This window comes from Alligator mississippiensis, chromosome 13, assembly GCF_030867095.1.
Source record: "Alligator mississippiensis isolate rAllMis1 chromosome 13, rAllMis1, whole genome shotgun sequence".
Taxonomy (NCBI): domain Eukaryota; kingdom Metazoa; phylum Chordata; order Crocodylia; family Alligatoridae; genus Alligator; species Alligator mississippiensis.
Window position 1 is genome coordinate 8,287,285 of NC_081836.1, and position 27,685 is coordinate 8,314,969.

The 27,685-nt window shown below is 48.9% G+C and overlaps 1 protein-coding gene across 1 annotated transcript in view; it reads left to right on the forward strand.

The window, feature by feature from the left end:
- ACAP3 (ArfGAP with coiled-coil, ankyrin repeat and PH domains 3) overlaps nt 1-27,685 on the forward strand; it is a 153,070-nt gene that overhangs the window by 84,901 nt on the left and 40,484 nt on the right. Inside the window, exons 5-9 of the mRNA XM_014610109.3 lie at nt 15,649-15,707; nt 22,034-22,217; nt 25,668-25,712; nt 26,677-26,772; nt 27,571-27,645. Coding sequence (XP_014465595.1) covers nt 15,649-15,707; nt 22,034-22,217; nt 25,668-25,712; nt 26,677-26,772; nt 27,571-27,645 — 459 coding nt within the window. The remainder of the gene's footprint in view (nt 1-15,648; nt 15,708-22,033; nt 22,218-25,667; nt 25,713-26,676; nt 26,773-27,570; nt 27,646-27,685) is intronic.

Sequence of the window (27,685 nt, forward strand, 5' to 3'; positions counted from 1 at the left end):
ATGAGTCCATTTTATTCTTTGGGAAGCAGGTTGGGAGAGTTAGCTCCTCATAGGACATGCCATGGGGAGGAGGTTAAAACACACGTGGGTTTGAAATGCACATGATGCAGAAAGCCAGTAGTGACGGGCTGAAGAAAACCATCTGTGTGTGAGAGTGCATGTGCATGTGAGAGAGAGAGGGTAAAAAGGAGTTGGGGAAGAGAAGGCTAAGCTCAGGTCTACACTTGGGAGCCTTTCCTGATACAGCTGTCTCACCCGGTACACTATCCAAACAAAGTGTTCCTAGTGTGGATGCAACTTATAATATGAAACTAGTGCTGTCATAACTCTGTCTACACTAAGGGATGAAGCCAGCACAGCCGTGCAGATCACACATCAATCCGCATTACACCAGTGACCAATATAGTTATGCTGGCTTCCATTTGTTGTGCAGACCTGGCTTGCGTCTGCATGTAACATGAGAGAGACGGGGTAAGAGCGTGTAGGGATATGAGAGAGAGGGAAAGGGAATGTTTGGATAAGAGACAATGTGCATGAGAGAGACTATCTACATATAAAAGTGTTGCCAGCAAAGCAACTGCATAACCTATACCAGCCAAAGATTTTTTTCCCCCTCCAGTATAACTGCTTTCTGCTAGCACAGCAAAGTCTGTTGAAAGAAAAGAAAAAAATATCACACTCCCAACCAGCACAGATGTGCTGGCAAAACTTTTTAGGGCAGAACGAGCCAGAGAAAGACGGTGATGTGTGCACGCCACAGACAGCAAGAGGGGCGTGTGTGCAAAAGAAAGAGAGACAAGTGCGTGTGCGCGTGTGAGAGCAGGCAAAGGATGAGGACCAAAGACAAAGCCCTGCGTCCTGGTAGAGGCACAGGATCCGATTGCCTGCCTAGTGCCCACAGGAGGTTGCAACATGCTAGTAATATTTAATAACATGCAATTTACTGAGCTACAAGTGCCAAATATGCAACCTCAGAGGAGACTGGCTAATTAAAACCAGTGTAGCTACCACAGAGGATGTGGCAGAGAGGAGAGGGAGCTAGAGCTGGCAGTGAGAGCCGCATTTAGCCCAGCTGACTGGCAGCCTGAGCTAAGCTCCTCTTTGGTCAGAACAGGCCCAGGCTTGGAGTCTTTCCATCTTCTTCTACTTTGCACCGACTGTTAGGCTCAGGCTTTCCCCCCAGGTCCACCCAGACTCCAGTGATGGTCACATGCATATGCTGGAGGACAGAACAGGGTCTCCGAGTCCTTGTCGTGGGAGATTGCTGCTCCATTTTAGTTTCATTAACTAGTCTGGGCCAAGATCCCCCAATGTGACTAGTACCTGCCCGTTTTTCCAACTTGAGACCCTGTAATGGGGCCTGGTTCTTAGCAATGCTGAGCACCCACCCTCCGAAAACTCAGGCCCCTGTAAGGAGTCTCAGTTCAAACCTCCACATGTGGAAGCACACAAATCACTAGGCACCTGGATAATCTTGGTCTCTGCTTTGGCCGTGGATCACTGCATAGTAGAGGCACTGTCTTAGTGCCTTTCCTTTACCAGCAGATAAGACACTTTGGCAGTATGGTGAAAGTGGGATTTTTTCAGATCATGCAGTAGCGCAGGGGAGGGCTGGATTCTGAAACCAAAGCCTTCTTCCTTCTCTTTATCCTGGGCACGTCTATGCATTCATTAGTGCACTTTTGCTAATGAGCGTTAATTCAGTGGGAGCTTTGCTGTTGAGCTCCATGGGTGCAGGGCTGAACCTGAAACCCCTACACAGTTTTGACTTGTGGAAAGCTGGAAGAGGTCTTTTATTAATGAGTAGGTGAGGTGTGCAGGGTTTTCTTAAAACTGCAGTTTACCTTAACTCTCCAGGGGTGCACCCCAGAGGTCCACTTCATCCACGCTAACAGTGGGAGGGGTGAAGAGTATGGAAGGGCCATCTTTATAACTTTGTGGTGCTTCTTGTAGTCCAGCCCTGTCCCTTCAAGCCTTCGCTGTCCTGCCAGGAGCGCTCCCCACATTCCCAACTGCCGGGAGCATACTTTTCTGAAATGCCAGAATCTCACTTTCGCCAGCTGCATGCACAAGGGAAAACCCTTGTCTGAACACTGGCTTTCCACATGCTTTGGAGCATATCACTCATCCCCAGACTGTGCTTCAGCTTGAGAGCCTTCTCCAGGAAATGTCTTTGGAGTGACTGTAGCATCTCGAGTTGGCCACGGCGCCTGTACAATTTAGAGTTATTTTTAGTGATTCTGCTGCTGTCTCTTAGTGTGTGTGTGTGTGTGTGTGTGTGTGAATATCTTGGTTCATCTATGTGCAAAGATGTCAGCTCTGAAGCAGCAATCAGTGCTTGCTCCAGGCATGTGTCCAGGACAGTATGTACAACTGGAACAAGTTGAAAAGAAGGCAGAATCCCTAAAAACAGTTGGAAGGACTTGTTCTTAACTTTATTGTTGGAGCATTGGCCTGGAAGGCATCCCTGCATCTAGGCCAACCCTACAAAATCCACGTAGGAGATGCTTTAATGAATGGAGAGGACTAGCAAGCTGGAGCTTCAAAGCATTCCAGCTTTTATATAGGACATAAGCTACGGGGAAAAATGCTGATCTGAAGAGACATAGGAGCAAAGGCAGCATCTTGTGGTTTAGGCGCTGAGCAGGGATCAAGGTGATGTGGGATCAGCTCTCCCTTTCACCATTGTCCTCTATTGTGATCGTAGTCCAGTCCCTTTTTGTTGCTAAGCCTCAGTTTCCATATCTGTAAAATGGAGTTAATTTGGAGTGTGTTGCCTGGATATGTACATTAATGATGCTGATGTGCTCTGGTGTTGTACTGACAGAGGCCAGATAAGGACTCAGAGAAATAGGAACATCTTAATTAGTCAGTTTTTTCCCAAAATAAAAGGGATGGTAGGGTGGGGTTAAGAGCAGAGGGGTGGGGAGAGTAAGGGCAACAGGCTTAATCCGTATAGAAAAGCTAGGAACCAAATTCTGCACTGGCCTCTACCACTGCAACCATGCTGCTTTCTGTGGGATTGCACCAATGTAAATGAAAGGAGAATTTGGGCCTCGCTGCCGGATGGAATTCAAGGAAGGCACCGTATGAAAAAACAAGCTTGTTTCATGGAAAAAAAAACCCCCTGTCTCCAGAGGAACTCCAAAGCCTCAACCACAGTCAGCCTACTTAGCTGAGCACTAGGAAAATATGGTGCAAAGAGCAATCTTGCATTGATCAAAGCCACACGCTGCGTAGGAAGCGATCCGTCTCCTCCAGCCTTGATACCAGCTGAATTGGAAGAGTGGAAGAGGAAGCAGGGAGTGGCCGGCGGCGTTCTTGCTTGGCCCTCCTGGATGCAGATTGTTGCCCGTGGGGAACTGGGAACACAGTGTGGGTCGGTGGGGGTGGTGTGTGGCATGCCGCAGGCCGGATGTGCTGACCACCGAGTGTGGCTCACGTGGGCGACTGTTTATGGAGAGTATTTGTTTTAGAGAGCCTAGAAGAGAAGGCAAGACAAGAAGACACAACGACCATGATAATAAAGGATAAGGTCAGGGTCTGAGATACCTCGAACTCATCATTCTTCAGCCAGGCTTGTTGGCTTTGGCTGAGTTTGCAGGGAATGGTGATTGCTCTCAGCAGCCCAGAGGAAGTGTTTCTGTAACATGCCAGCAATATGGCAGGGAGACTAATTTCACTGCCTGCTCTGGAGAGAATAACCTTCCAAAATCCTAAACAATAGACTTTCCAAGACATTCCTTCTAGAAATGTATGCTTCAGGCCACGAAATACAAAGCTCAACTGCACCGTGGGCTGTAGCACTAGTTCCCACTCCTGCTGCAATGCTGACATCTTGAGGCATGCTGCAGCTCTTGTTCTCGCTGGCAGTCTCAGCTGAGAAGCCAAAGACTTATTTGGTCAGTGGGTCTCCTCCAAGCCAGGCCTGAGACAAGGTTGTCTTTCACTGCAGCTTCCCATAGTATGGATATGGAGGGAATTTGCTACTCTGGGGTGGTCGGCTCACCCCTTCCCGTGGCAGAAGTCATTTTTAGGAGCATGCAGCCTGCCCACTTCTTCCTTTTAATGTCAGTCCAAAGGTCTGATTCATGTGTACTTTGGCCCTTTGATGACACTTGGGCTCTGTAGGAGGCCCACAGAAGAAATGGAGAATAGATCTCTATTATAAAGGATCCCCCACCCCAAGCACCCTCATGTCAAAACTTCAGCACCTCCAGGAAGGAAGCATTGCAGGTCATGTGTTTTCCATCCCCCTGCTGAAAATGTCTGATGAGATTCCCCTTCTCTTGTGCTAGGACAGTGCCGCACCATTCCCCAAAGGGAGATCAAAGGCTGCAGGGGATAAGATGTTAGAACAGTTTATTTTATGCTGTATCCTTATTAGGATCAATGCATCCTTTAGCTACTGCATTGCATTTAACTGGGTCTTCTCTGTGAATGGACAGACCATAGCCTGTGCCCCACAGGAGCTTAGGGGCAGATTTTCCAAGGCACTCAGGGGTAGTTGGGTACGTAGCTCCCAATGAACTCCCATGGGAAATTGTATCTTCCCTTTACAGTGTAAACAGCTGTCAGCCAAGTCTTGAGGCCCTTCTTTGGGGAAGAATCTTGGCATTTGATCCCCAAATCGTGTCATTTCACCCAGGGCCAGATTTAGGCTTCTGCTACTTAAGCTACAGCTTTGGGCCTTACAATATGAGGGGCCTCTAAATAAGGAAAAAAAAAAAACCCTGGACATTTTCATTCTAATATGGCAAAAATATACATCTATATGACTCCACCGTTATTATTCTTACTGAGTTCATAAATTTGTGCAGAAATAACAATAATTCATTTTAAAATTTTATGGAAAATCCATTTTTGTGGAATTTTTTAATTGTATGGGGCCTCTTAAAATGGACATAGCTTAGGGCCTCAGCATGTCATAATCTGGCACTGATTTCATCTCCTGGATGCCGAGGTCTGTATCCCACCTATGTCCTGCATAAATCCCCTTGTCCAGTCCATGCTGGTCAAGTCTCTGGAGCACAGTGGGAGGCTGCACTGGCTGGAATAATGTCCTTACATGGAGTCCTCGACCTTTCTAGTTGCTGAAGTCACTTCTCTGCTTCCCCTGTGCTCCTCCTCTGGTTGGGTCTTCATGACCCAGGGCAAGGAAGCAAGTTGCCAGCGCCTGCAGCAGAGCGATAGAGCCAGGCGTTGGCATCCTCGGGGGCTGGAGCCCCGCAGCTCCCTTTCCATGCAGCTCACAGGAGATGAACAATTTCCTTTTACCCTGTGGCACAAACTGGAATTTTGCTCCAGGCCCTTGTGGTTCCCCCTGCCCCTTCACTCCAAAAACACCAGCATTAATTAATTTGGACTATGGTTTGCCAAGTCCTTTCATGCTGGAAGTGCTCCTTGCTTGTCTGCAAACAGATGCTACCCTGTCAGCTCCCAGCCATGACCCTGCTCTTTAGTGTGCCCAGAGGCCAAGGCTTACCTTTGGGTTTAGGCTGTGGAGAGCTGCAAGGCTTCTGGGCACTCATCCCCCCCCCCCGCCCCTTTGAGGCACTGCTCCTCTGCTAAGGCAGGGCCTGCAAGGTTCAGGGAAGACCGAGGCAGCCTGGCCCATAACCACAGTCCTGAGAGTCACTGCTCAGCCAACGAATGACTCCTTGCTAGTCTGTGGCATCTCTCCTGGATGCCATCGATGGAGCATTTCATTGCTCAGTGTCATGCGGGGAAGTGTGTGGAGTGGCTTTGGAGCTGGCCTGGATTGGTCTTTCCCTTATTTCCTCCCCATTTGTGCTGGTCTATGCTCAGGCCAGTAGGCATGTGATGCTTGCCTGATGGCACCTGAAGCTGCTGTGCAGAGTACCCCCTTGCTATCCCTCTCCCTGGCTTCCACCTGCCCCAGAGAAGTATACGAATCCCGAAGCCAGATCCGGCCCCCAGAGCCTTTTGATTCAGCCTGTGGACAGGGGCTTCCATTGCATTTGGCAGCAGGGAGCTTAAGCAGCCAGCATTTTCTCCTGCTACCATTGGGAAAAGCCTGACAGCACCTGGGTCTTCGCCTCTGTCCCCCATCCCCATGCCTCTGACCCAAGGTGACTCAATCTGGCCCACGTCCTTAAAAGTTTGTGGACTGCTGTTCTCAGCCATGAACAATTGGCCGGGCCATTAAATGTGAGAAAACAACCTTTTCCTCTTTTTTTACAGAGCCTGGTAATCATAATTAAATGCAAGTGTAACGAGATCTGCTTGTAGCTAAAGGAGCCAGAAGGCCTCCGTCAGTTCGGGATCAATAGTTCTTAGCTTTATGGCCTGCGGGACTGTGAGCGATGAGGCCGTGCAATGGCGTTTAGAATTACATCAGTGCAGTAGCTCAGGGATGTTTCCTATAGACCGTTACTTAAGAGTATTAAAACCACACGCTTGAACTGGAGAGGGGTCCCCCAGCAGCAGTGCGATTAGAAGCCCCAGTTCCCTTCCATGCTGTCAAGGGCAGTTGTTCTGCCCAGTGGAGTCACTCGTCTAATCAGACTACAATGCTACTGTAGAGGTAGCATAATCCCACCCAGCGGATGCCAAGAACAGACGCAGGTCCCCGTGCTTTGTGCTAACCACTCCGTGCTGCCCAGATTAAAGTCTTGCTCAGAGCTGCAGCATCCCATTTCAAACAGTGAGAAGAAGGCAGGGGCAGGTCGCAGGAGGGAAAGGGGCAGCACAACATGGAGCTGCTGTGACTTGGCTCTTCGTCAAGGAGCAGAGGTGATTTTATCATCGCCTACAATACAACCCACACGTGGGCACAAGCTGGAGCTGTTCTAATGTGAACAGCCTTCCCCAGAGACCTCAGGCAGACGGGAGGGGTCAGATCTGGACTGAAAGATGACCTCTGCGCCTCCCAGCACCACTCTGACCAGAGAATAGGATGGGAGATGGGGGAGACGTGGGACATTTTTCCTCTCCCCCCTGCCATAATTGAAGGACTGGAGGAAGTTTATGGAAGGAAACTGAAGAGGAATGATGCTCGGGGCAAGCAATTGCCCCGGTCTCCAGGCAGCAGGGGAGTCGTGCAAGTCAGAAAGCAGACCTCATGCCCTACCCTCTTCATGAGGCCAGGAGACAAACCCCAGCTCTGCCTCTGGGCCAGCTCCACCCGTTTTAAATAGAGGTGGGTCCAAACCGCAGAGTGCACACCCCACTGCAGGGGCATTTGCACCCTGGGCTTCACCTGGCTTAAAGTGACTGATCTCTAATCCTAGTCACCCATAGTTTTCAGGGAAATTTTGTTCAGCCGGCTCTGCTAGCAGCCAATTCCAGCTGGTGCCCTGGGTGGCTATTTACAGCAGGACATGCTGTGCACACAGGGGATAAGAGAGACTTGGCTGTGTAACACACAGTGATTCATCCCCCCGGTGTGGATTTCAAAGCCCAGGAGCAGAACTCCAGTCGCCAGAGCCCATGAGAGGCAATTATTGAAGGAATACGTCAGGGCTATAAGGAGACGTGGACCAAAGACCCTTCCAGAGGGTATTTCTGGTCACGTTATAATCCACAAGAGCTGCCTGAGCTACAGAGCCCTTCAGGGGAAATTCTGTCCGTGAGAGTGGGGGTTGAAAGCACTTTGCCTTTATACCTCCTTCCCTCTCCAGTAGCATTAATATGAAAGGAGAGTCATTTGGGGCTGATGGCACTTCCGTGGCCTCCTGCTCTATGAGAACGTGCTGACAATATGTACATGAGATAATAAACCATCCAGGAAGGAGGGAGTGAGTGTGAACATCCATGTATCTATCCATGAAAAGAAAAAAAAAAAAAAAGATGCATTTTTCAGGGCAACCTTTTATGAAACTTTTGTTCTTTGTTGAAAAAATATCACTGAAAAAAAATCAAAATAGGAAAACATTTCCTCCAGCTTTACTACCTGCCTCTGTAAGTAGTTTTTTTCTTTCTCCCCGTCTGTCTGTCCAAATCCATACATGCCCTTTTATCAATGAGATAAAAAAAAAGAAAGCACATGCCAGTGAAAATGCAGGGGCAATATAATTATGTGGGCTGAGCCCAGTAAGTCCATCCATGGCCGTGTTGGAGCACCAGGCTCTCTCAGATGCAGAAGCTGTGACATAAGTGTTGCCGTCTGCAGCCCAGCCCTATTCTCTCTGCCTCATCCAAGCTTAAACAGCCCCAGCCATCCCTCCCTCATCAGTGGGGCTTGTCAGGGGCATCCAGCAGCATCCTGCAAAGGAGACTTGGCTTCTCTGAGCGAGCCAGGAAGCATTTCCTGCTGTCAAGGAAAAAGCCACCCAAGCTGTGATGAGTCAGTGAGGCAGATGGCAGATGTCACAGGGCTGCGGGTGATTATGTTTGTAAGTGAAGGGAGAGAGATATCTAAAGGACAGACAAAGGGATATCATCCAAGATGCTTGCCCCTCGCCATACTGATGGGACCAGGTGTAGTTTTGTACAGCACATTAGGCCGGTGCTAGAAGTGTTGAGCTCCCCTAACAGAGAGCATGTTCGTGGATGCAGAATTTCTGCTTGGCAAAGTGGGATTAGGGCTGTCACACTGACATCTCAACACGTATATCATTACGTCGTCACGAGACACTCAGCCTTCAAAATATTTCGGAGGAGTTTCGTGTCCTGAAGCTTTTGATGTCGCTCCATCTCAATCAGATACGGATCTAGTGGGTAGAGGAAAGCTTTGGAGCTTGGAGAGATATTGGATCCTTACTAGTGAATCACCCTAAGTTGGGTGGCTGGCTTCAGATACATTAAACACAGACCTGGGTGGTTCAGTAAACTATTTGACTCACTTGGGACTGAGAGCAAGCGTTCTCACAAGGTTTTCAGAGCTTCCTGCTCCTGGTTGAATAATGCAAGGCTTTCAAGGGACCAGGGCCTCCTCTTTTCAGTACCTCTGGAGCCCAAAAGAAACAGAAGGGCCAGAAAGGAAGGAGCAGGTTATCTGCACTTGTTTCAGATTAGAAACAGCGTTTGTCTCGGTTTCCCTTCCATCTTGGCATGGATGCGCTGGTTGTTTCTGATTTCACCCCAGCCCCTCTCTACAGACAAACCCAGCTAGCTGCTGACTGGGAGGAACTCCTTGTGACTCACTTCACATAGCTGGAAGGAGAAGGACCTTACTGAAAAATCAAAGGTTGAGATTTTCTAATAAAAACTGCCCTTTAAATAAGAGGCTGAAAGCAGCTATTTTGTGAAAGGGGGCTGCTTCCGATTTTGAGACATAGCTAGCGATCCATCTGTTGGTCCAGCTCTCTAGTCTAACCATAGCCTTTAATGATTCCTTACTAGGGTGAGGGGGAAACCACACCAGCACCCTCTGTGAGAGCCCTATTTGCAGATAGGAGGTTTGAACTCCCACAATTTGTGGGCCAGTCTGTCTTCTGGTATAAATCAGCACTGCTCCACTAAGCACAAGTCTTGCCATGTTACGCCAGCATCTTTTCTTGAACTGAGGGCACAAGTTGGGGCATTTGTACCTAAATGGAGACAGGTGAAACCTCAGCTCAGCTACAGAGATTAGACCAGGGGTGGGCAATTTTTTCAGGCGGAGGGCCGCTTGCTGAGTTTTGGCAAGCCATCGAGGGTTGCATGACAGGCAGCCAGGGGCAGATAAATGTTCATTTTCTAAATTTTTCAGATAGAAAGGCCTGGCAGGCTGCATTTTGCCCACCCTTGGGTTAGACTGACACCGTGGCAGTGCTTCCAAGGGGATGGGGACGGGCTGCATTGCAGCTGCATTTCCCAGTGTAGCAGGAGGGAGATTTGCTTTAATGCCATTGAAAAAGTGCTACCTAAGGGCAGCATTTGTCCGATGTCTCGGCTGTGCATGCCCATCTACCAAGAGGCAAACAAGACCCAACACCATAAGCATGCAAAGAACAGAACGGAAAGCTAGCTGAGCCCTGAGTTGTTCCCAGAATGCATAAGCCCTCGGCAGAGCACGGGGACTCTCCGGTTAGAAACCTCGTTGGATTCAGTCGACAGGAACTTGAATGGCAGGGAAGTAAACTGCAGCAAGCGTCTGAGGCTGGGGAGAAATGCACCATATGGTGTAATTGTTTAATTTTGTTTCTTTGTTGGAACAGCCTCGGTGGTGTTCGCATGCTCTTTCCACAGCCTGGTCTGCCCCACCCAGCTTGGACAGATCAGACACCGCTGAGCAAGCAGTCACAGAAGGCATATGTGAAGGGAGAGGAGGCCATCGCAGCTGCTGAAGAGTGCAGCCAGCGGAAGAGAAAAGAGGGGCTTAGGTGCCAGGAGCAGACTGTGCCGAGCCAACTACAGTCGTAGCTCTGACATGTTTAATAATTCACAGCTGCCTCGACCGCAGAGTGGGCCGCTGTTCTGGGGAACGTGGCAGCTACCTTGACCGAGTCGTGTGTGTTTCTCTCTCGGTTGGTAAGGTATCCAGTATCCACCACCCAGCACACCAGGGGCTAGCGGGAACTGGGAGATTAGAAAACATAAGCCAGACCTTGGGCTGTTTCTGGACCCAGACTGTCTCAGGGCGCTTTTTGCTGGAGCAAAGATATTTAACACGACGCACTGGGCAAATTGGATAATTGCATTTCAGCTCCACGAACACCTCTGCTTCTATGAAGAAATGTTACTTTTCACTTCCAGCCTTAAAGCTTGTGCAGGGTGACTCTGTGCTTTGAAAAGAGTTGTAATGTCCCATCTCGGAGGTGGTTGCATTGGCTTCTGCTTTGCCTAGCAATTAGGGTAAGCTTCTCTTCTTATACAAAGTAATCCTCCCAGTTCATTTACTCAGAGGCGAAAGCCTTAGCGATATGGAGCCTCCCCTTGGACGCATCCAGGCATCAAGATAAGCATGCATTGTGCTTCCTTATCCAGCCTCACTGCTCCCGGGATGAAATCCTAGCCCACTAAACTCAAAGACAAAATGTCCCAGGACTTCAAGTGGTCCAGGAACCCACCATTTTCAATACAATGTGCATTGACATAGCAGCGAACACAAACAGAGCCTATGTTTTTGCATTTAGAGGGGGAATATTCAGGGTCTCGCCTTTTCCCCAGATGGATAAGAAGTCTGTTTGCCTCCCCTCCATCTTTGTGCTGACCCTTTGTGCTGTTACCAGAGGTGAGTCACGACTGAAATCCCTATGGCTAGGCTGAGGGGAGGAGAAAGGGTGGGGTGACACACAGTCTGGAAAATTTTAGCCCAAATGATTTATTCTGAACATGCCTGGGAAGTAAGAACAAGCCAGGGAATTATTTTGGATGTAAAAACCAACCCCATAAAACCGTTTTCATTTCATCTGCTAATTTTGTTTTGAGAATCCCATGGAGGAGCCATTGGTAAAAATTTCCCAGATGACCTTTGCAGGCAAAATAAATGAAGAAGCAATATGAGAAGAGTTGGTATCGCGGAGGGACTCTCAGCATATTTATTAAGAGGCTTTGCTGGCATGAAATGCCTATCCATTACGGCATCCCATCACAACACCATCCAGCTATCTCGACTCAGGCCTGCGGGGACCACTGCTAGTCAGAAGCGAGGGGCCTGGGCAGAGCTGTGTGGGACCTCAGGCTGAAACGGGAGCACGACTGCAGGTCAGGAGGAGAGAGGTGCTTGGCTGGGGATGCTGGCAGGGTACCTTTCTGCACGATGCCTGGCCTCAGCCTTGTTTCTACCCGTACTGAATCCACCCATTAAAAGTAGTAATATCGTGCACTATAGAGACATCCTGCCATTCGGAAACTTTGCAAGACCTGCCCCATCTCCCAAGGCGGGCATCAGTGTGCAGAGCCAGCCTTGTCACATCCCAACTGACAGACACCCGAACTGATGTGATGAGGACACTGGAATTGTGGTCTGTTTGCTGCGGCTCTAAGAAACCATCCCTAGGCTCACACGTGCTTTGTTTAATGCACTGCCCTGGCATTTGCACTATTCTTCAAGCTGAGCAAGCCCATCCACCAGCTCCCCCCTTTGATACTACATCCCTTCCAATCTACCCCTGCTCTACTTGCTCATCCCCCCCAAGTGGGCCTGTCTGTACCCTTACGGCCAGCAGCATAAAGCATCCGCTCTCTTGGACTCCAGCAAATGTGTCACCCTGCCGGAAGCCAAGCGTGGAGGCTCTCCAGATGTGGGTGCAGGTGGAGACCAGATGGCCTCGTTGCTGTTTGCCTTTCCGTGCTCAGCATTGCAAGCGCGGTGAAGCGTCGTCAACACACAAGCATCACTTGGGGAGCAGCCTGCATGGGAAACATAGGCCAACAGCTCTTGTAGTATTTTCCAGGAGGGCAAATGGGTGCCAAAAGCAGCAAAGAATTTACATTGGTGAAGCCAGGAAGGTGGGTGGTCCAGGTCCCACCCCCCTCCTCTTGCATCTGTTCATATTTAGATGTCATTCCTAGCTGTTCGTATTCAGCTAGGCAGTGGCACCCACCCTTGCTTTGTCCTTGGCTGCAGTCGTCTGCATAATGAATGCACTTGAGGGTGCAGCCAATACTATTGCTGAAACCTTGTATCCACAATTCTTTGGGCCTTGTCTTTATTTTTAGTGGCTGGCTACTCAGTATTTCTGGTGTGTTTCTGTCCTAATAGGCCCCGACCCACTGAGATGTTACATTAGGATGTGAAGTCTCATGGTACTGTCAGAAAGTGTCAGGCAGGCACGCCACCCAAGTGTCCAGGCCATCGTTCCCTCTCTTGGTAATGGAGGTGGATTAGGAGGCACATGGCTATAGAGAGCAGATGTCCCACACTGCTGCCTTTGCCTACAAATTATTGCACTGTTTGGATCGTATCTGGTAGTCTGTGAAGCCCTTGGAGATATTGGTGTGACGGTAATACTGTTTTACGTATCACTCTGAGCTCTGTTTCAGTGGACTGTTAGTGAAAAATGTTTCCCTCAAGCAAAACAAGCATAGTAAATGGCTTGTTCTGACCAGCTTTTGCTATTAGACTGAGGGATTTAGGAGCACAAATCCAACTGAAAGACAATACAATTTATGTTCCTAAAGCTCTCAGGCACTTTTGAAAAACCTCCTTCCTTAGCTCTAACTGGCTCTTTTTGGCGCTCTTGCCAGCTGTTTGCTGCTCTTCTATTTCAGACTTCAAACATCTGGATTCCACTCCCAGATCTGCCACTGGTAGCTATAGGCTGGACATAGGCAAGTCACTTCCCTTTCCCTCAGTTTTCTCATCTGTAAAGTGGGGATAAGAGGAATGACCTCCTTTGCCAGGTGCTTAATGATGACAAGAATTAGAGATGGTGCATTTAGAGCCAGTAATTATCCTAAGGGTCTGCATAGAGCACTAGGAGATCTGAAAGGGTTACTCAGAGCTGCTAGGTCCTTAGATCTAACCCTTTCACTAGATTTAATATCAGTGCCTCTCATGGTAATATATGGGCTTTGTGAAGATTGCATCCATAAATCTCCTATGCAGTAAATGATTGGAAGGCTTTGTATTGACCTAAAGGTGCAAGGTCCGAGTCCTCAGGCCAGGATATGCTTTGCACAGGGTGTATACAGAGGACCTGCTCTGAAACCCAGTGCTTCTCTTGTCCTCAGAGCAAACAGCTACCTTGTGCAAAGCCGGCTGTGCTGGGCACAATGTCTGCTGCAGTGGGTGGCCTGGGGTGGGATGACGGCTTCTTCCTCCCAGAGACAGATCCCTGGCTGGGAAGGCTGGAGCTCTGCAGTTTGCATCTCATCAGCTGCCATCTCACATAATGACCTGCATAAAAATATGCAGCATGCACTTAGACAAGGGAGGGAGGGACAGCCATTGCAGGGGGCATGGTATGATGTCTCAAAGCCAGGGCCTTCCTCAGCCAGGATTGCTACTAGAGGCAGTGGGAGTCAGGACTGCCCCTGGGTGCAGAAAAGAATTGAAGGGGGAAAAGGTGCTTTTACTAAAGGGGGGTTAAAAACATCATTCTTCTGCGCTGCAGCCTTGCCAGAGACTCGTGGCAGCCTCACAGACGTTGGCTGAGAGCCTTCCTTTGAACTTACTCTTGGGGCTGAATCAGCCTTCAAGGAAAAACTGCAGCCAACATTAAGCAGAATAGCAGGATTTTGAAAGAGAGGACTCACGCTGCAGGGAAAATCCTGGACAACCCAGTCTGAAAAGGATCAAGCATGGGCCAAACACTTGACATGAGTCTGGCAGGTCTCAGTCCTGTTCCCATTGAACAGATGTCCTCCACATCCATAACCGGCTTTGGCCATAAGCAGTGCAAGGGGTGAATGGGACATGGGAACTATATGCACCCCTTTGCTGGTACTGTGGGTCTCCCCAAGTCAGGGTTCAAGGTCCAGGGGTGAAGAGGCAGATTGAGAAGAAATGTCTCTTTTTGTAAACTTCTAAACCCCAGAGCAGCAAGATGTGCCAGCGTTGGGTCAACACTCAGCCCTGAGTTGTACCTCCGTTCCCTGAGATGCTGTGGAACGTGGCTATGGTATCTCCAGTGTGCGGAGAGCCGGTGCTTACAGGGGAAGACTGGGGTGTTGTGCTCCTTGCTGTGATCTGTCTTCAGAGCCCAGTGTCCCTACTCCCGGGGATCATTCCTAAAATCTGGAGACTGGGCGCAGTTTGAGGTGCTGGTGCCCTCTGCTGGCAATATGAAAAAGCTGGAAGCACCTTTTGCAGACACGGTTCTTTGGGTGAATCTGATCTCTTTTATTAGACCAACTTAAATAGCTGGGAATTCTTTTCTTAGCAAGCTTTCGAATTTAAGATTTTTTTTCCCCAACTGTTCAAGTTGGTCTAATAAAAGAGATCAGATTCATCCAAAGAACCTTGTCTGCCTGTGTCCTTAGATCAGCACGGCTACAACCTGCACCCCTGGAGGCACCTTTTGAAACTCAAGCTCCTAAGGAAAGCACGGGTACAAGTGACCCCTTTCTGCAAAAGCTGGGGAGCCCTGGGTGTGTGCATGTTAAGACACGCTGTCTTGGGGACATGGCATGACCTTCACTGGATCCTGGGAGGGAGAATGCAGAAGGCTTCTGCTGAGGGAGCCTTGAATGCTATTAGTCCAAAATTGACTGTGGTCACGTCAGGCAGCAGGCCAGTGTCCCACCACTCAGCATCCTAGAGAGCACTTTCTGACTCTCCCGGTCAGGATTGGAGTCAGTGCCTCTGGGGAGCCAACCTGTTTCCCTCCGCATAGCCAGACGCAGCAGCTCGGGGTCTGCTGTCCGTCTGTGCAATGCCACCTTGCTTCTCCAAAGATTACTCAGGGCACCCAATACATTTGCATAAATGGGGGAGCCAACAAGCCAGCTTTGCCGAGGACATGCTCTTGCTTTCCACCCTCGCGCTGACGGCTGGCACCCAGAAGCTGTTACCTCTGCATTGTTCTTTGTGTGGGAGGCTGTGCAGATGCCCTGCATGGCACAGTGTCCTTGAGTCAGCAGAAGTGGGCTGAGGATCAAACCCGTGTTTCCCAAGTAAAAGTGAGGCGTCCTCCTGAGCCCAAGAGCTGAGCTGGGCTCTTAGGCAGAATTAAGCCTCAACCTCCCCTATAGCACTGGCAGAGTGGAAAACCATCACGCCAGGGCAGTTGATCCTCTCAGAGCTGTGCAGTCACTTCAGGATGGGGAAAGTTCCCTGTTTTTATTCTTTATGACCTTTTCTCTCTTCTCTCTCAGATCCTTTTTGACCAGGCTCAGAGGTCTGTCCGGCAACAACTGCACAACTTTGTGAAAGAGTGAGTACCCATCTTTCCAGCCCACCTGGGGCTTCTCGATGAACTACTGACCCTGCATATCTGTGATGGACAGGAGATCTGCAGCACACTGGCTGCATACGCAGTCAAGGCCCTGCATGGGGACAAAGGTGTCTCCAATGGGAAGAAACCATGAATCTGACTTGTGAGGGTGGGGTGACACCAGTAATTGCGCTCTCATCTCACCTTGACCTTGCATGGGATCTGCTAGGTCTAGGTGCTATGCACATCCTTTTTCCCTAATTTCATATTTAATGCCAGACATGAAGCAAAGCTCCTCTGTGAACATGCCCCAAGTCTTCAGGGAAGTTCAGGTCCGTGTCCACACCAACCCCTGTTACTACACCCACTGCTGATAGACCCCAGAAATTCAGAGCTGTGCACCTGGATGCAACACCATGCCTCTGTAAAGATGGGCTTTCTGCTGTCCTGGATGAGATTCAGTGGCAGTTTAGTTAATGATCCAGATCAGTGGTTTTCGACCTTCTTTCATTTGCAGACCCTTAAAACATTTTGAACGGGGTTGTGGACCCCTTTGAAGGGTAAATGTGGGTTAGTCACATACTTTTGATTGATCGCAGTCATCTTTCTCAGACCCCTTAGACATAGTCTGCAGATGCCCAGGGGTCCGCGGACCACAGGTTGAAAACTACTGATCTAGATTAATGCATCTTCCAAAATCCATGCGGGGACAGCCCTCCGCAAATGACTTCACCTCCAAATCCAGCTGTGTCACTAAGCTTCCCAAAATCACACTGGCTCCCTAGCCACGCCTGGGACCTTTGGTGATTCTGCATTACTAAACAGCCAGTGAACTGGCCCATACATTGGCAGGCAGAGCCATGGCTCTTTCTATCTGTGGAGGAATTGGCTTTCCTCTGTATCGGAGATTAGCCACGGCAGTGTGGTCTGAAATCTCATGTGCATGTTTGTACCCTCAAATCCAGGCCTGACCTGAAGCCCTAAGAGGGTGGTCCTTGGCACTGGATATCCCGAGCTCTTATAAAATGCAGTATAACCCAAAGCCAGGCAACCACTTGGTCTTGCTCCTCTGCTTAGTAATTTGCTCCTCCGTTGGGAGGGGAACACGCTTCCCGTGGCCTTTCTAGGCTTTCCTTGCTCCCTCTACATTAAAGTGTCTCCTCTGAGAGCTTTTGCTCCCCAAGGGCAGGTACCAAGTGCAGCGTGAGATCCCAAATCAGCTGAATATAGGTCAGAGAGGCAATGGAGGCCTTCAGCTAAGAGGGAGCTGGTTTCCATGGGAACGGGTAATTAAGTGCGAATCCTTCAGCAGCGGTGGGTAGTTTGGTGTAGGGAAGGGAGGGGAAACCCAGCAATGACCCCTCTCTGAGCTCTCCCATTCCCCCTCTCTAATCATTTATCTGATGAGCTCAGATTTAATCTGCTTAAGCCCTGGCAGCCGGAAAAGGGAATTTCACCTTCATTTGGGGGCCGTTCCCATTTCATTGTGTCTGCATTATTCCCTCGCACGTGCCCACCAGTCCCTGCACGCATGGGGCCTGGACCTTTGATCTGTGGATTGCTGGGGTTGTGTATCTGAAATGGGTCTTCCACTGGGATCATTTAAAATCAGTCCCCAGAGCTGCGACTGAAATTTCTTGGCTGAGAAAGGGAACAAAGCAATGTTAGCAGCTTGGTCGTACCCCTCCTATCAGGTGCTGTTCATCCTCTAACCAGCCCTCCATACCACAAAGCCATGGAGGCTAAAGGCGCCTCTGCTTACTCAACTCAGGCCCAACATGGACCCTGCCAGGGACAGGGTACTGCCCCATGAATGTCTCCATCACCACGGGAAGGAGCTTTTCCCAGGGATGAGAGGAGAGATCAGTCCCCCTGGACCATTCACTCTATGGTTGCTCTAGCTCTGGTGAGGGGGCAGGTTAGGGACAATCATAGATTCATAGATGTTAGGGTTGGAAGGGACGTCAGTGGGTCATCAAGTCCGACCCCTGCCCTGGGCAGGAGAGAGCGCTGGGGTCAGATGACCCCAGCTAGGTGCTTGTCCAGTCTCCTCTTGAAGACCCCCAGGGTAGGGGAGAGCACCTCCTCCCTTGGGACCCGTTCCAGATTCTGGCAGCCCTCACCGTTAAGAAGTTCTTTCTAATGTCCAACCTAAATCTGTTCTCTGTCAATCTGTGGCCATTGCTCTAGTTACTCCAGGGGCTGCCCTAGTAAATAGAGCAGCTCCTATTCCTTGCTGCCCGCCCCGATGAATTTATAGGCGGCCACAAGATCACCTCTCAGCCTTCTCTTGCGAAGGATGAAGAGATCCAGGTCCCTCAGTCTCTCCTCATAGGACCTTGCTTGCGGGCCCCTAACCGTACGAGTGTCCTCCTCTGGACCCTCTCAAGATTGTCCGCATCCCTCTTGAAGTGCGGCACCCAAAACTGGATGCAGTACTCCAACCATGGCCTGGCCAGTGCTGCACAGAGGGGAAGCATCACCTCCCTGGACCTGTTCGTCCTGCATCTGCTAATGCATGATAAAGTGTGGCTATCCTTGTTGATCACTTCGTCACATTGACGACTCATGTTCATCTTGGAGTCAACCATGACACCAAGATCCCTCTCCGCTGCTGTGCCTCTGAGAAGGTCATCCCCCAGCCTGTAAGTGTGTTGGTGGGCCTTTTGGTCCCGGTGCAGCACTTTGCACTTGTCTTTGTTGAACTGCATTTCATTCTGCCCATTTTTCTAACCTGTCCAGATCCACCTGGATCCGTTCCCTACCCTCTGGTGTGGTAAATTTGCCCCATAATTTGGTATCATCTGCAAACTTGGACGGGGTGCTCTCCATGCCCTCATCCAAGTCACTGATGAAGACATTGAATAGCACCAGTCCAAGAACTGAGCTGACAATCCTGCCCGTGTTTTTTGTGATAGGTAGTGGTGACCTGCCAAGCTCCTTTTGCACCAGCCATTGGCCTGCCATCAGAGAGCGACAACTCATCCCAGTCATCACTCAGCTTGGCTAGACTGGAAAGCCACCTGTAACAGGACAGGCTTTCATTCCCCCTCTCCATGCTCTCCAACACACGGTCCTTTCTAAGCTGTTTGCCAGAAATGCAAGGGAGCAGTAGGAGATGGAAACACCCTCTGCTTCCCCTCACCACTCATGACCTCACCTTCAGGCTCTGCGGTCCAGAGATCCACCCCTCTCATCATCCCCGATAGCCTCCCACAGGAACCGGGGTGGGTGCAGGCATGTGGGTGGGATGACTGAAGCTTGGATGGAAGCAGGGGAAGGAGTATGTTGCTAAGCAGTCATGGGTTGAAAGACACCTGAGTTGGCTAGAAATATTGTTGTGAGATGGGTTTGGCAGGAGAATCAGGAATTTCTTGGAGGTGAATAATGGGGAGCCTCCTAGACTGATGCAAGGTCTCCCATCCCAAAGATCAGCCCACCATTCTCCTCCAGGGACTCCTGTCCTGATTTAATATGTACAGGCATCCATTAGCTTACCTCTGGCTGCAAACTAGGAACCCCCCCTGATTTCCTGCCCTCCCAGCCCTGAGTGCCCCCAGAAGTACCGGAAAAGCTTCCCCTCCTGCAGTCCCGGGCCGACTGCCCAGATACCGACTCCGGCTGGCTCTCTTGAACCAAATGAGTCACTCTGCCACCTTCCACCAGGCCAGCTGAAACCCTCTGTTTGGCTGCCGCATGTTAATTGAACTGTGGCTGAGTACCCAACAAGCCCTGTGCAGCTGTGTGGAGAGACACCATCTGCTTTCTCCTTGTTTTCTTCTTTGCTACGATTCATGGTGGGGGGGGCAGGGGATGCGGCTCAAAGCCAGTCAGTTAATTTTTAGCATTACTATTCAGGAGGGAGCTGGATGACAGCCAGATTAATAGCTAAGGAGAAGGCCAGGCCCCAGCTGCTGGATGGGTGAGATCCCCATACCACTTGGCCACGCCAAGCCCAGGAGCAAGAGCCTGGCAGTTGTGGTAATGAGAATCCATCTTCTGATTGGGGGCATGCATTTAAAATCAAGGAGGGTTTGCTTTCAGAAGGAGACACTTGTGGCACTTGAAATTCAACAGATGTATATATGCACATGTTTATAGGACAGAGGAAGAGAGCAATCAAGGGGAATAACAGGTTGTGTGTGGGCACACATGTGTTTTGAGCAGTTCCAGTGTGCAGGGCACCGATGAGCTTATTTGAACCTGGCTGGACAGCAGTTGCTCACCAATGTCATGCAGCTTGACTTCCTGGTGCCACTCAACCCTACAGCATTTCAAGAGCTCCCTTGCTTTGGTACCACTCCACTGTACTTAGCTACGTTAGAGGGTGCCCCATCCTTTCATTCCCCATTTTTAATCTTGATGGGGAGTGCAGAAACTCCCAGGCTCGGCCACTGGAACAAAGCATAATGTATATCTCAGTATAGACAGCCTACATAAATATATGCACACACCATGTATAAATGCACCACGGTCATTTGCGTGCTAGACAGGAGCATTTTCTCCCCTTGTCTCGTGCATGAAACAATCCACTTCCAGCACAGTGTAGCAGTGATTTACTCATGTGACGTTCCCTGGTATTAATGAGAGAGATGCAGGGGCTAGTGAAAAGAAGTAAAAGGCAGCTAAGCCCAGTGAAAGGGTAAAGATACAGGTGCCAAGGGTTGCAACCACAGTGTTATGAAATTCCTGGCTGCAGGCAGGTTAACCCTTAAGAGATCTAATCCTCTCCAGCTCCTTAAAATCACTGCTAAACATGCACTTGACCCCTCACTAAGCCTGCTGTCTTCTGTATTCATGTAACACAACTATACCTACACACAGGCACTGACAATAGGGCTGACTTCTGCTCTTTGGACTTGATTTTGCAGTGCTTAATATCACTATTTACATCAGCGTAGGGTAAAATCCAACCTCCTTAAATGCTAGCATCCATTTTGCATCTTGTTTGCACGGATGTAAATTCTGCCACAAGGTACAGGGCAATAGTGAACCGAGTGATTTGGGTCAGTGATGCAAGATAGCATCAATCAGCGTGTCACCTCTGACTTCCATGGAACTTGAGTTTGGCGTTTAAATTGTCTTAATTTACTTTGTGGTCATGAAGCTCCAAGTCAATCTCCCATCCAGCTTAGGAAGGGAACCCTAAATCGATTTCTTTGTAGTCATTCTGGGTGTGTACACATGTACTAACTTTCTGACAGTTAAGCTGGCTTAACTTTTTAAAGTCAACTTAACTGTCAGAGCGTACACACGCACGTGGAGCAGAGCTGACTTAAATGCAACACAAGATAATACATCTCTGAGATGTATTATCTTGAGTCACATCAGTGAAGGTGACTTAGCTCATTCATTGTTGCCTGGATACTAAGGATTAATTTGTCCTCTGCTATTTGTGTGTCTTTCTTAAACCTACGGGGAAGATATATACTTTTAAAAAATCAGGAAAAGCTGATACAATGGCAAATGCTGGCTGGAATGCTGTAGGGTCCTAAAGCTTTGTGATCATTTATGACCTTTTTTTTTTAATTGAGTAGATTTCAATTTGAAGATATCTAGAGGACCCTCTGGCATATGTCTGTATAGTCCTTAGCACAGAGGGCTCTGATCTTGATTGTGGTCTGTAAGCACTAATATTAATTCATAAAGTTCTCAGGGTAGATTGCCTCTCTCTCAACATGGCTATTGAGAACATTGTAGGGGGCAAAAGAATCTGAAGAATCAAACTTTTACTTTTTTAATACTCAGGACAGACCCACCCACTCTCCAGCACATCAGAGGACATACAAGAATGGCCAGTACGTGTGTGCTAGGCATTGATTCATAATGATCACGCACAACTGGCTTCATGCTGTTTTCCTCGGCTCAAATACAGGACCATCTTTGAAATGGCCTTTATTTCATATGAAGCAGGTTGTAAAATATCCTGCTTCTTGTCCTGAGGGCTATCAGAGAACATCATTAAGGTCGGATGCTGCTTGGATAGCTTCTGTGGTGTTGTCTTTGGTGATGTTCCTCAGTGTTTCGAGAGCTGCAATTTGCACTTGATCCCATCTCTACTCTCTACACCCAGTTTAAGGTGCAGTGCCATTGGTTGGCAGCCACATCAAAGAGTTACGCTTGGGGCAGAATCTCCTTTTGCTTGCTCTGGGTATAATACAGAATAATAGTGATCTGGGCACACAGACTACGGTGCAAATTAAGTCAAGATGTGGTTCTCCCAGAAATATCTGACCTGGTTTTGTCCTAATGCTGCTTCCATAATTGCCCTGCATGGTTGTAATGCAATGCTCGTTCCCATCGTTCTCTTCCTCCCTGTGTTTCAGTGACGTTCGGAAGTTCAAGGAAACGAAGAAGCAGTTTGACAAGGTGCGAGAGGACATGGAAATCTCTCTGGTGAAGAATGCGCAGGCTCCACGGCACAAGCCCCATGAAGTGGAGGAAGCAACGGGCACCCTGACCATCACCAGGAAGTGCTTTCGACACCTGGCCTTAGACTATGTGTTACAGGTGAGCTTGAGCTGCCTGCCCCTACGCTCCTCCTGACTGCAGGACCCAGGGGATGAATGCTGGGCATTCAGAAGCTGAGAGTAGGGAAACATCTTTGGGGGGATGCAAGAAAGGATAGTCCAATATCTGGGTCTGAAATAGCACCTGATCTTGAAGTTGTCCAGCATTAAACCTTGGGCCTCAGATGGCAGTGAGACCAGTTAAACAGACCTGGGACCCAGTCTCATGGTTGTTATACCCCACTTTTGGACCCTAGTGTCACTGGACTACTTCAAACTCCAAGCAGAAAGTCACAATTTGCACTAGATCCCATCGCTGCTCCCTGCATCCTTTAATTGTATACCCTGGTCTGACCACATCATATACTTTATCCTGGCTGGAAACTGGGGTAAGCTTTGCTGGGGCAGACTTCCTTGTGAGGCAGCTGTAACGGGCCACTGATGGGTTGGAAATGTTGCAAATTTCCCATACAGAGAAGACAGGAGAGCCGGCAGGTTCCTCTCAGGGTCTCTGCCACAGGAGGTATCTCCAGGGGGGGCTTGCAAAACAGGGCTGTGTAATTCTCCAAAGCAAGAACAAGAGGGACAACTCTTTTGAGTGCTTTCCACCTCCACATTTTGATGGCATGTTATAGTGCAGCCCTGTTTGTGTTGTTTCCTTAAGGAAAACCTCTGTGCAAATGTATATAGATATTCTTGTAGATAGATATGCGTATGTGTGCAGACACATATGTGTGCAAGCACATGTGTGTTTAAATGTGCATATGCATGAAGCACACATGAGTATGCTCATGCCATTGCTAAACACGACAGTCTAGCTAAAACAGTAAATGTCACCATTATTTCCTATAAAGAAAAATTAAAACATATCCTTTGAATTAAGCTCTTTTTAGCATTAAAATCTCCCCTGAGAGTGCATAGTTATTGTCCCAACAATTAGCCCCTCTGGTAGCCAAGGTTTTTTTGCATCATTTGCAGATTTTAACACCCAACTTTGGGACCCTTCTTCCAGGCAAGGAAGTGCACACATTCAGTGTGAATATTGATCTATGTGCCACTCCACTAGCTCTTACTCTCCGCAGTACCAAATTGAGACCATCTGCCAGCACCTTCTGCCTGATCATGAGATAGTCTATGTATGATGTCACATCCTCTTATGCTGTGAATCAGCGGCACATAGAAAAAGGACTCTATCCCTTTAACTGTAAATTATGCATGCTTTGCTAACCTTGGGGGATTGTAGTTCTTTCAGCTTCTAGGATTTAGAGATAAATGCAGCTGTGTTCACTGGCAAGGTCACAAGGAAGAATTTCCTGTGTCATATTCCTCTTTCTAATGCTGATGCAGGAGGAGAGCTCCACTACTGTGGATCAGTGAGGTTTCTGGGTCAGTTCCACAGGGATGTAGCAATTTAAACCCAAAATAGGCACAGGCAAATGAAGTGGCACAGGGTTCCTTTTGCATCTGTTCAGGATCACAGGAATGAAATGGAAAAGGTTTATCATTTTATTGATTGGTATTTAGATGCTAGAAGGCGGCTTGTATCCAGGCACTCTAAGCATCCTGGCCATAGCTCAGATATACCACCATTGGCGTAGCAAGGGAAGATGACTCCCAAGAAACCCACCTTAACCTCATTTTCCAATACACAGGGAAAAAGAGAAGAGCCTTGCTCAGGTGGCACAAAGGAGCTAGGACATCATGCAGAATCCAGCCCATTGCCTGTTTGCTAATGTATCTCATACCTTTACTACAGATAAACCAGATCCAGAAGGAGCAGGCAGGTCCACACTACACTGAATCTGGCCGTAGGAGGGAACAGTCCTTCTGCTCCAAACCCAGCAAAAGTATTACCAGTACCCTCTGCCTGGCACCTAGTCTTAGTTACTCCAGTACAGTGCTGTCTATGCTAACTGGTGCCATATTTATAAATGAGTTATTAACACTCTGGGACCTATTTTGCAGCTGTCATGGTAACATATTGTTCATGACACTGACAGCTGAAACCCCATAGAAACCTTCTGCTACATTTGACAGTCTCTTTAGTGCTAATTACAGCACTTGTAAGACTTCCCAGACTTGCCCATGGGATCCAAGGGGAAGGCATTATATAACTGCATGCAATTTATTTTTTATTTTTAAAATGATGCTATCCCAAGTCACTTGGCAGCCTCTTACACTCTGCTCCCTGATTTATTTTTATTTTCAATTGCAGAGGCATTCTTCATCTCCTGAGCCTTGATCCAGGACTAGCAGTCGGAAGAGTTTACTGCTTCTTGTAGCATTTAAACTCATCCGCTGACCAATGAGCTTTGCAGCAGTCCTGCGCACATGATTTTGATAACTGGTTTCTTGTGAACCACTAGTGCTCCCTAGAGAGATCATTGCATAGTGCAGCTGAATGCTAGCTTGGATTTATACCTCGTCCTGTATACTTTTCATCCTCTACGATCCCAGTCCTTGTGCCTTTTATGGGGAGAGGCCATTCGTCTTTCTAAAATAAGGAGTAATTTCTTGATTAGGTTCCATGTGGAGTCAGTTGAAGACCTACTAAGCATCTTTCATTTGTAATGTAAGGCAGGTCTACAAAGCTAAGAAGGGCATCGTGGCTGTAACCTGCTGCATGTTTCCCCGTTGTTTGTAACGGGGATTAAAGCTGGGATTTTCCTGATCAAGTTTTCATTCTCCAGGCTGAGAGATGTTACAGCCTGCTCTTGAATCCCTTTGCTGGGCACCTGTCGATGGAGCACAAGGATGGCAAAGCTCTAGACCCAGCGCAGTGTATTTTGCAGGCAGACTTTGCAGCTGTACAGCACATCTCAGGAGTGGTACTCTCATGTTATCACACGGTGGTGCTGTAGTGCTTCTCCGGCTGTGAAAACACAGGGAAGGCAGAACCAAAAAGGACCTAAGGACTGCTTTTCCGTTCTGAGACCTAACTACGTTGGGGACCATGATGGGGGAGCCTGAATGGCAGCAGCCTCTGCTCTGAGGAGTCTCCAGGGCTCTCAGGCTGTCACTGATGTTACTGAAACAGTTTCCTTTGTAAACCACAATATGGTATTAATAAACTTTAGGAGCAGGGTCCCTGGGCAGGCACTGTGCAAGCTGATTCCTTGGCTGGCTTAGCAATGGCTAATGAGGAGTGATGTGCTAGCAAACTGGAGCCCAAACATTAGCCATCCCATGGCTTCCCATCTACTTGACATTGAGCAATACTCAGCAGTTTTGACCACCTGTGCTTACACACTGGGCAGCATCTTCAAATGACCCTAAATCACTTAGAAGACAGAGTCTGAGCAGTTTAGCTAAGTCCTTTAAATGATGATGATGATCATCATCGTTTTGAACACGGGTTTTATTTGGATTGCATTGCGAGGGGTACTGCTGACAGTACGTAGCTCCTGGGCTGATGCGGATTGCTAACATCCTTGTCTCTATTCCCTTACAGATCAATGTGCTACAGGCTAAGAAGAAATTTGAAATACTGGATGCGGTAAGAGCCCTATTAAGTTGACCATACTGACGTGGCTGACTTCACGATATGCAGGCCTCCATGTTCAATCCTGTGTAGGCAAACACACATCTGAGGCACCCCTAGCATGGAGATAATGTAGTTTCTTTGACACTGGCAGGGCAGCTGATGTGGGCTGCAGGGTGTTTTTACAATAGCAGATCATGAAAAAACAAAAGCCACTCAGTGTACTGGAAGGATGAGGGCTGTCAGGGATGAGTGACACCGATGCTGTTATCTCTGTGGGCTCACAGTGGGGCATGCCTGTAAGCTTAGCAAGGTCTGTGATATGAAGACAGGACAAAAAGGGAGTGCAGGAAGGCAGAAAGGGATGAGATGGGGTCTAGAGAGAGAGGTTATATATCTAAGCCTTGGAAAGAGATGGTTAAGGGCAAAATTGACATGGTATATTCTCCAGAAGTGCTTATATAGCTATCATTGTCATGGTGCTGTAGCACCCTGCAGACAGTTCCCTTCCCTGCACAGTATTCCTGTTAGGGAGGGTGTATTATTTTCTCTATTTTACACAAGTGTGGAGAGAGCACATGACTTACAGGGAGTCTGGGGCAGTACCAGGGGTAGCAGCCGGGTTCTGGTCTGGTTTATGAATCACAAAAACATACTATTTCTCGAGAAAGTATCTCCTTTGTGCATAGCGTGGAAGAGACCCTGCTGAAAATGGGATTTGTCTGGGGTGTAACACATGGAAGTCCTCAGCGTGACTATTGGGATTCATTTGGACCTGGGGGAGGGAGGGAGGAACTCGGTCTTCGAAAGATAGCTCCTTCCAAGAGAGCCGTCTCCACGCAGGCTGATGCTCTAGGCCAGAGCTGAGGCTGGCACTGCAGTGGTGTGAAAAGGTGGCCTGCACCTCAGGCGCTGGGATCTGCTGAGAGCTCATCTCTCTACTTCACGTCTGACTCTGTGCTTTGTTTCCTACCCTCAGATGCTGTCTTTCATGCAAGCCCAGTACACTTTTTTCCAGCAGGGATACAGCCTTCTTCATGAACTTGATCCCTACATGAAGAAACTAGCCACTGAGGTGAGGAGGTTGCAGGGGCAGGGATCTTTCGTTTGTCCCTATTGTCAGCTCAGAAACCCTTTGCCACGAAAGACTTCCTCCTTTAAACCCAGGTGCCAGGTAGCTCCAGGAGAGCAATGCTCAGGAGCCTGTGTTTGCCAGCTATATGGCCACCACAGGGATCCTTCTGCCAAGAGGTCAACCTTAATTAAATCAGACTGGGTATGTCTTGCTCACTGAACTGGACCATCAGGTCCACAGGCCATCTGGGGCTGGGCAGACCTCCCAGACATAAAAGCATACCTCACCCTGGGGTTTTTTTGCATTATATCTTCCCTGCCTCAAGATAGGATCTGGGATTGGAAACATCCCTGAGTCCTGACTGGAGAAAGGATATTTCCCCCAGACGGCCCATCTCCAATCCTATTCTGAACTCGGCTGATGCTGGGACAGGACTGCCGGGGTTGAGAAGGCTGTGGGGTGGTGCAGATGTGATCGATAAAGTTTGCTCCCAGCTCTGTGCCACAGGATCAAGTCTCAGTGCTTTAGGTTAAGGAGCTCCCATTAATCAGGGAGATGACAGAGCATTACACTGAATCCCTCGCTGTCGGATGAGCCAGGGTGGTGAGCTAAGTGCTGCGCCAGCCCTCAGTGCCCACCTGAATGCAGCTTCACTTCGCTCCATTGCTTCCGGCGACTAAGGTGATTGGGTGGGCGGGTGTCTTCCCAAGGGAGGAGAAGCAGCAGCGATGGCCGCTGGCGCCCTAGCGGGAACGATCGGCTGAATTTTCCATCTGGTTTTCTCCTCCTTTCTTTCAGCTGGACCAGCTGGTGATTGACTCTGCTGTGGAGAAGAGGGAGATGGAGCACAAGCATGCACTGATACAGCAGAGGGTGAGTCCTGGGCTGCGAGCTGGCATGAGGGGACCCAAGA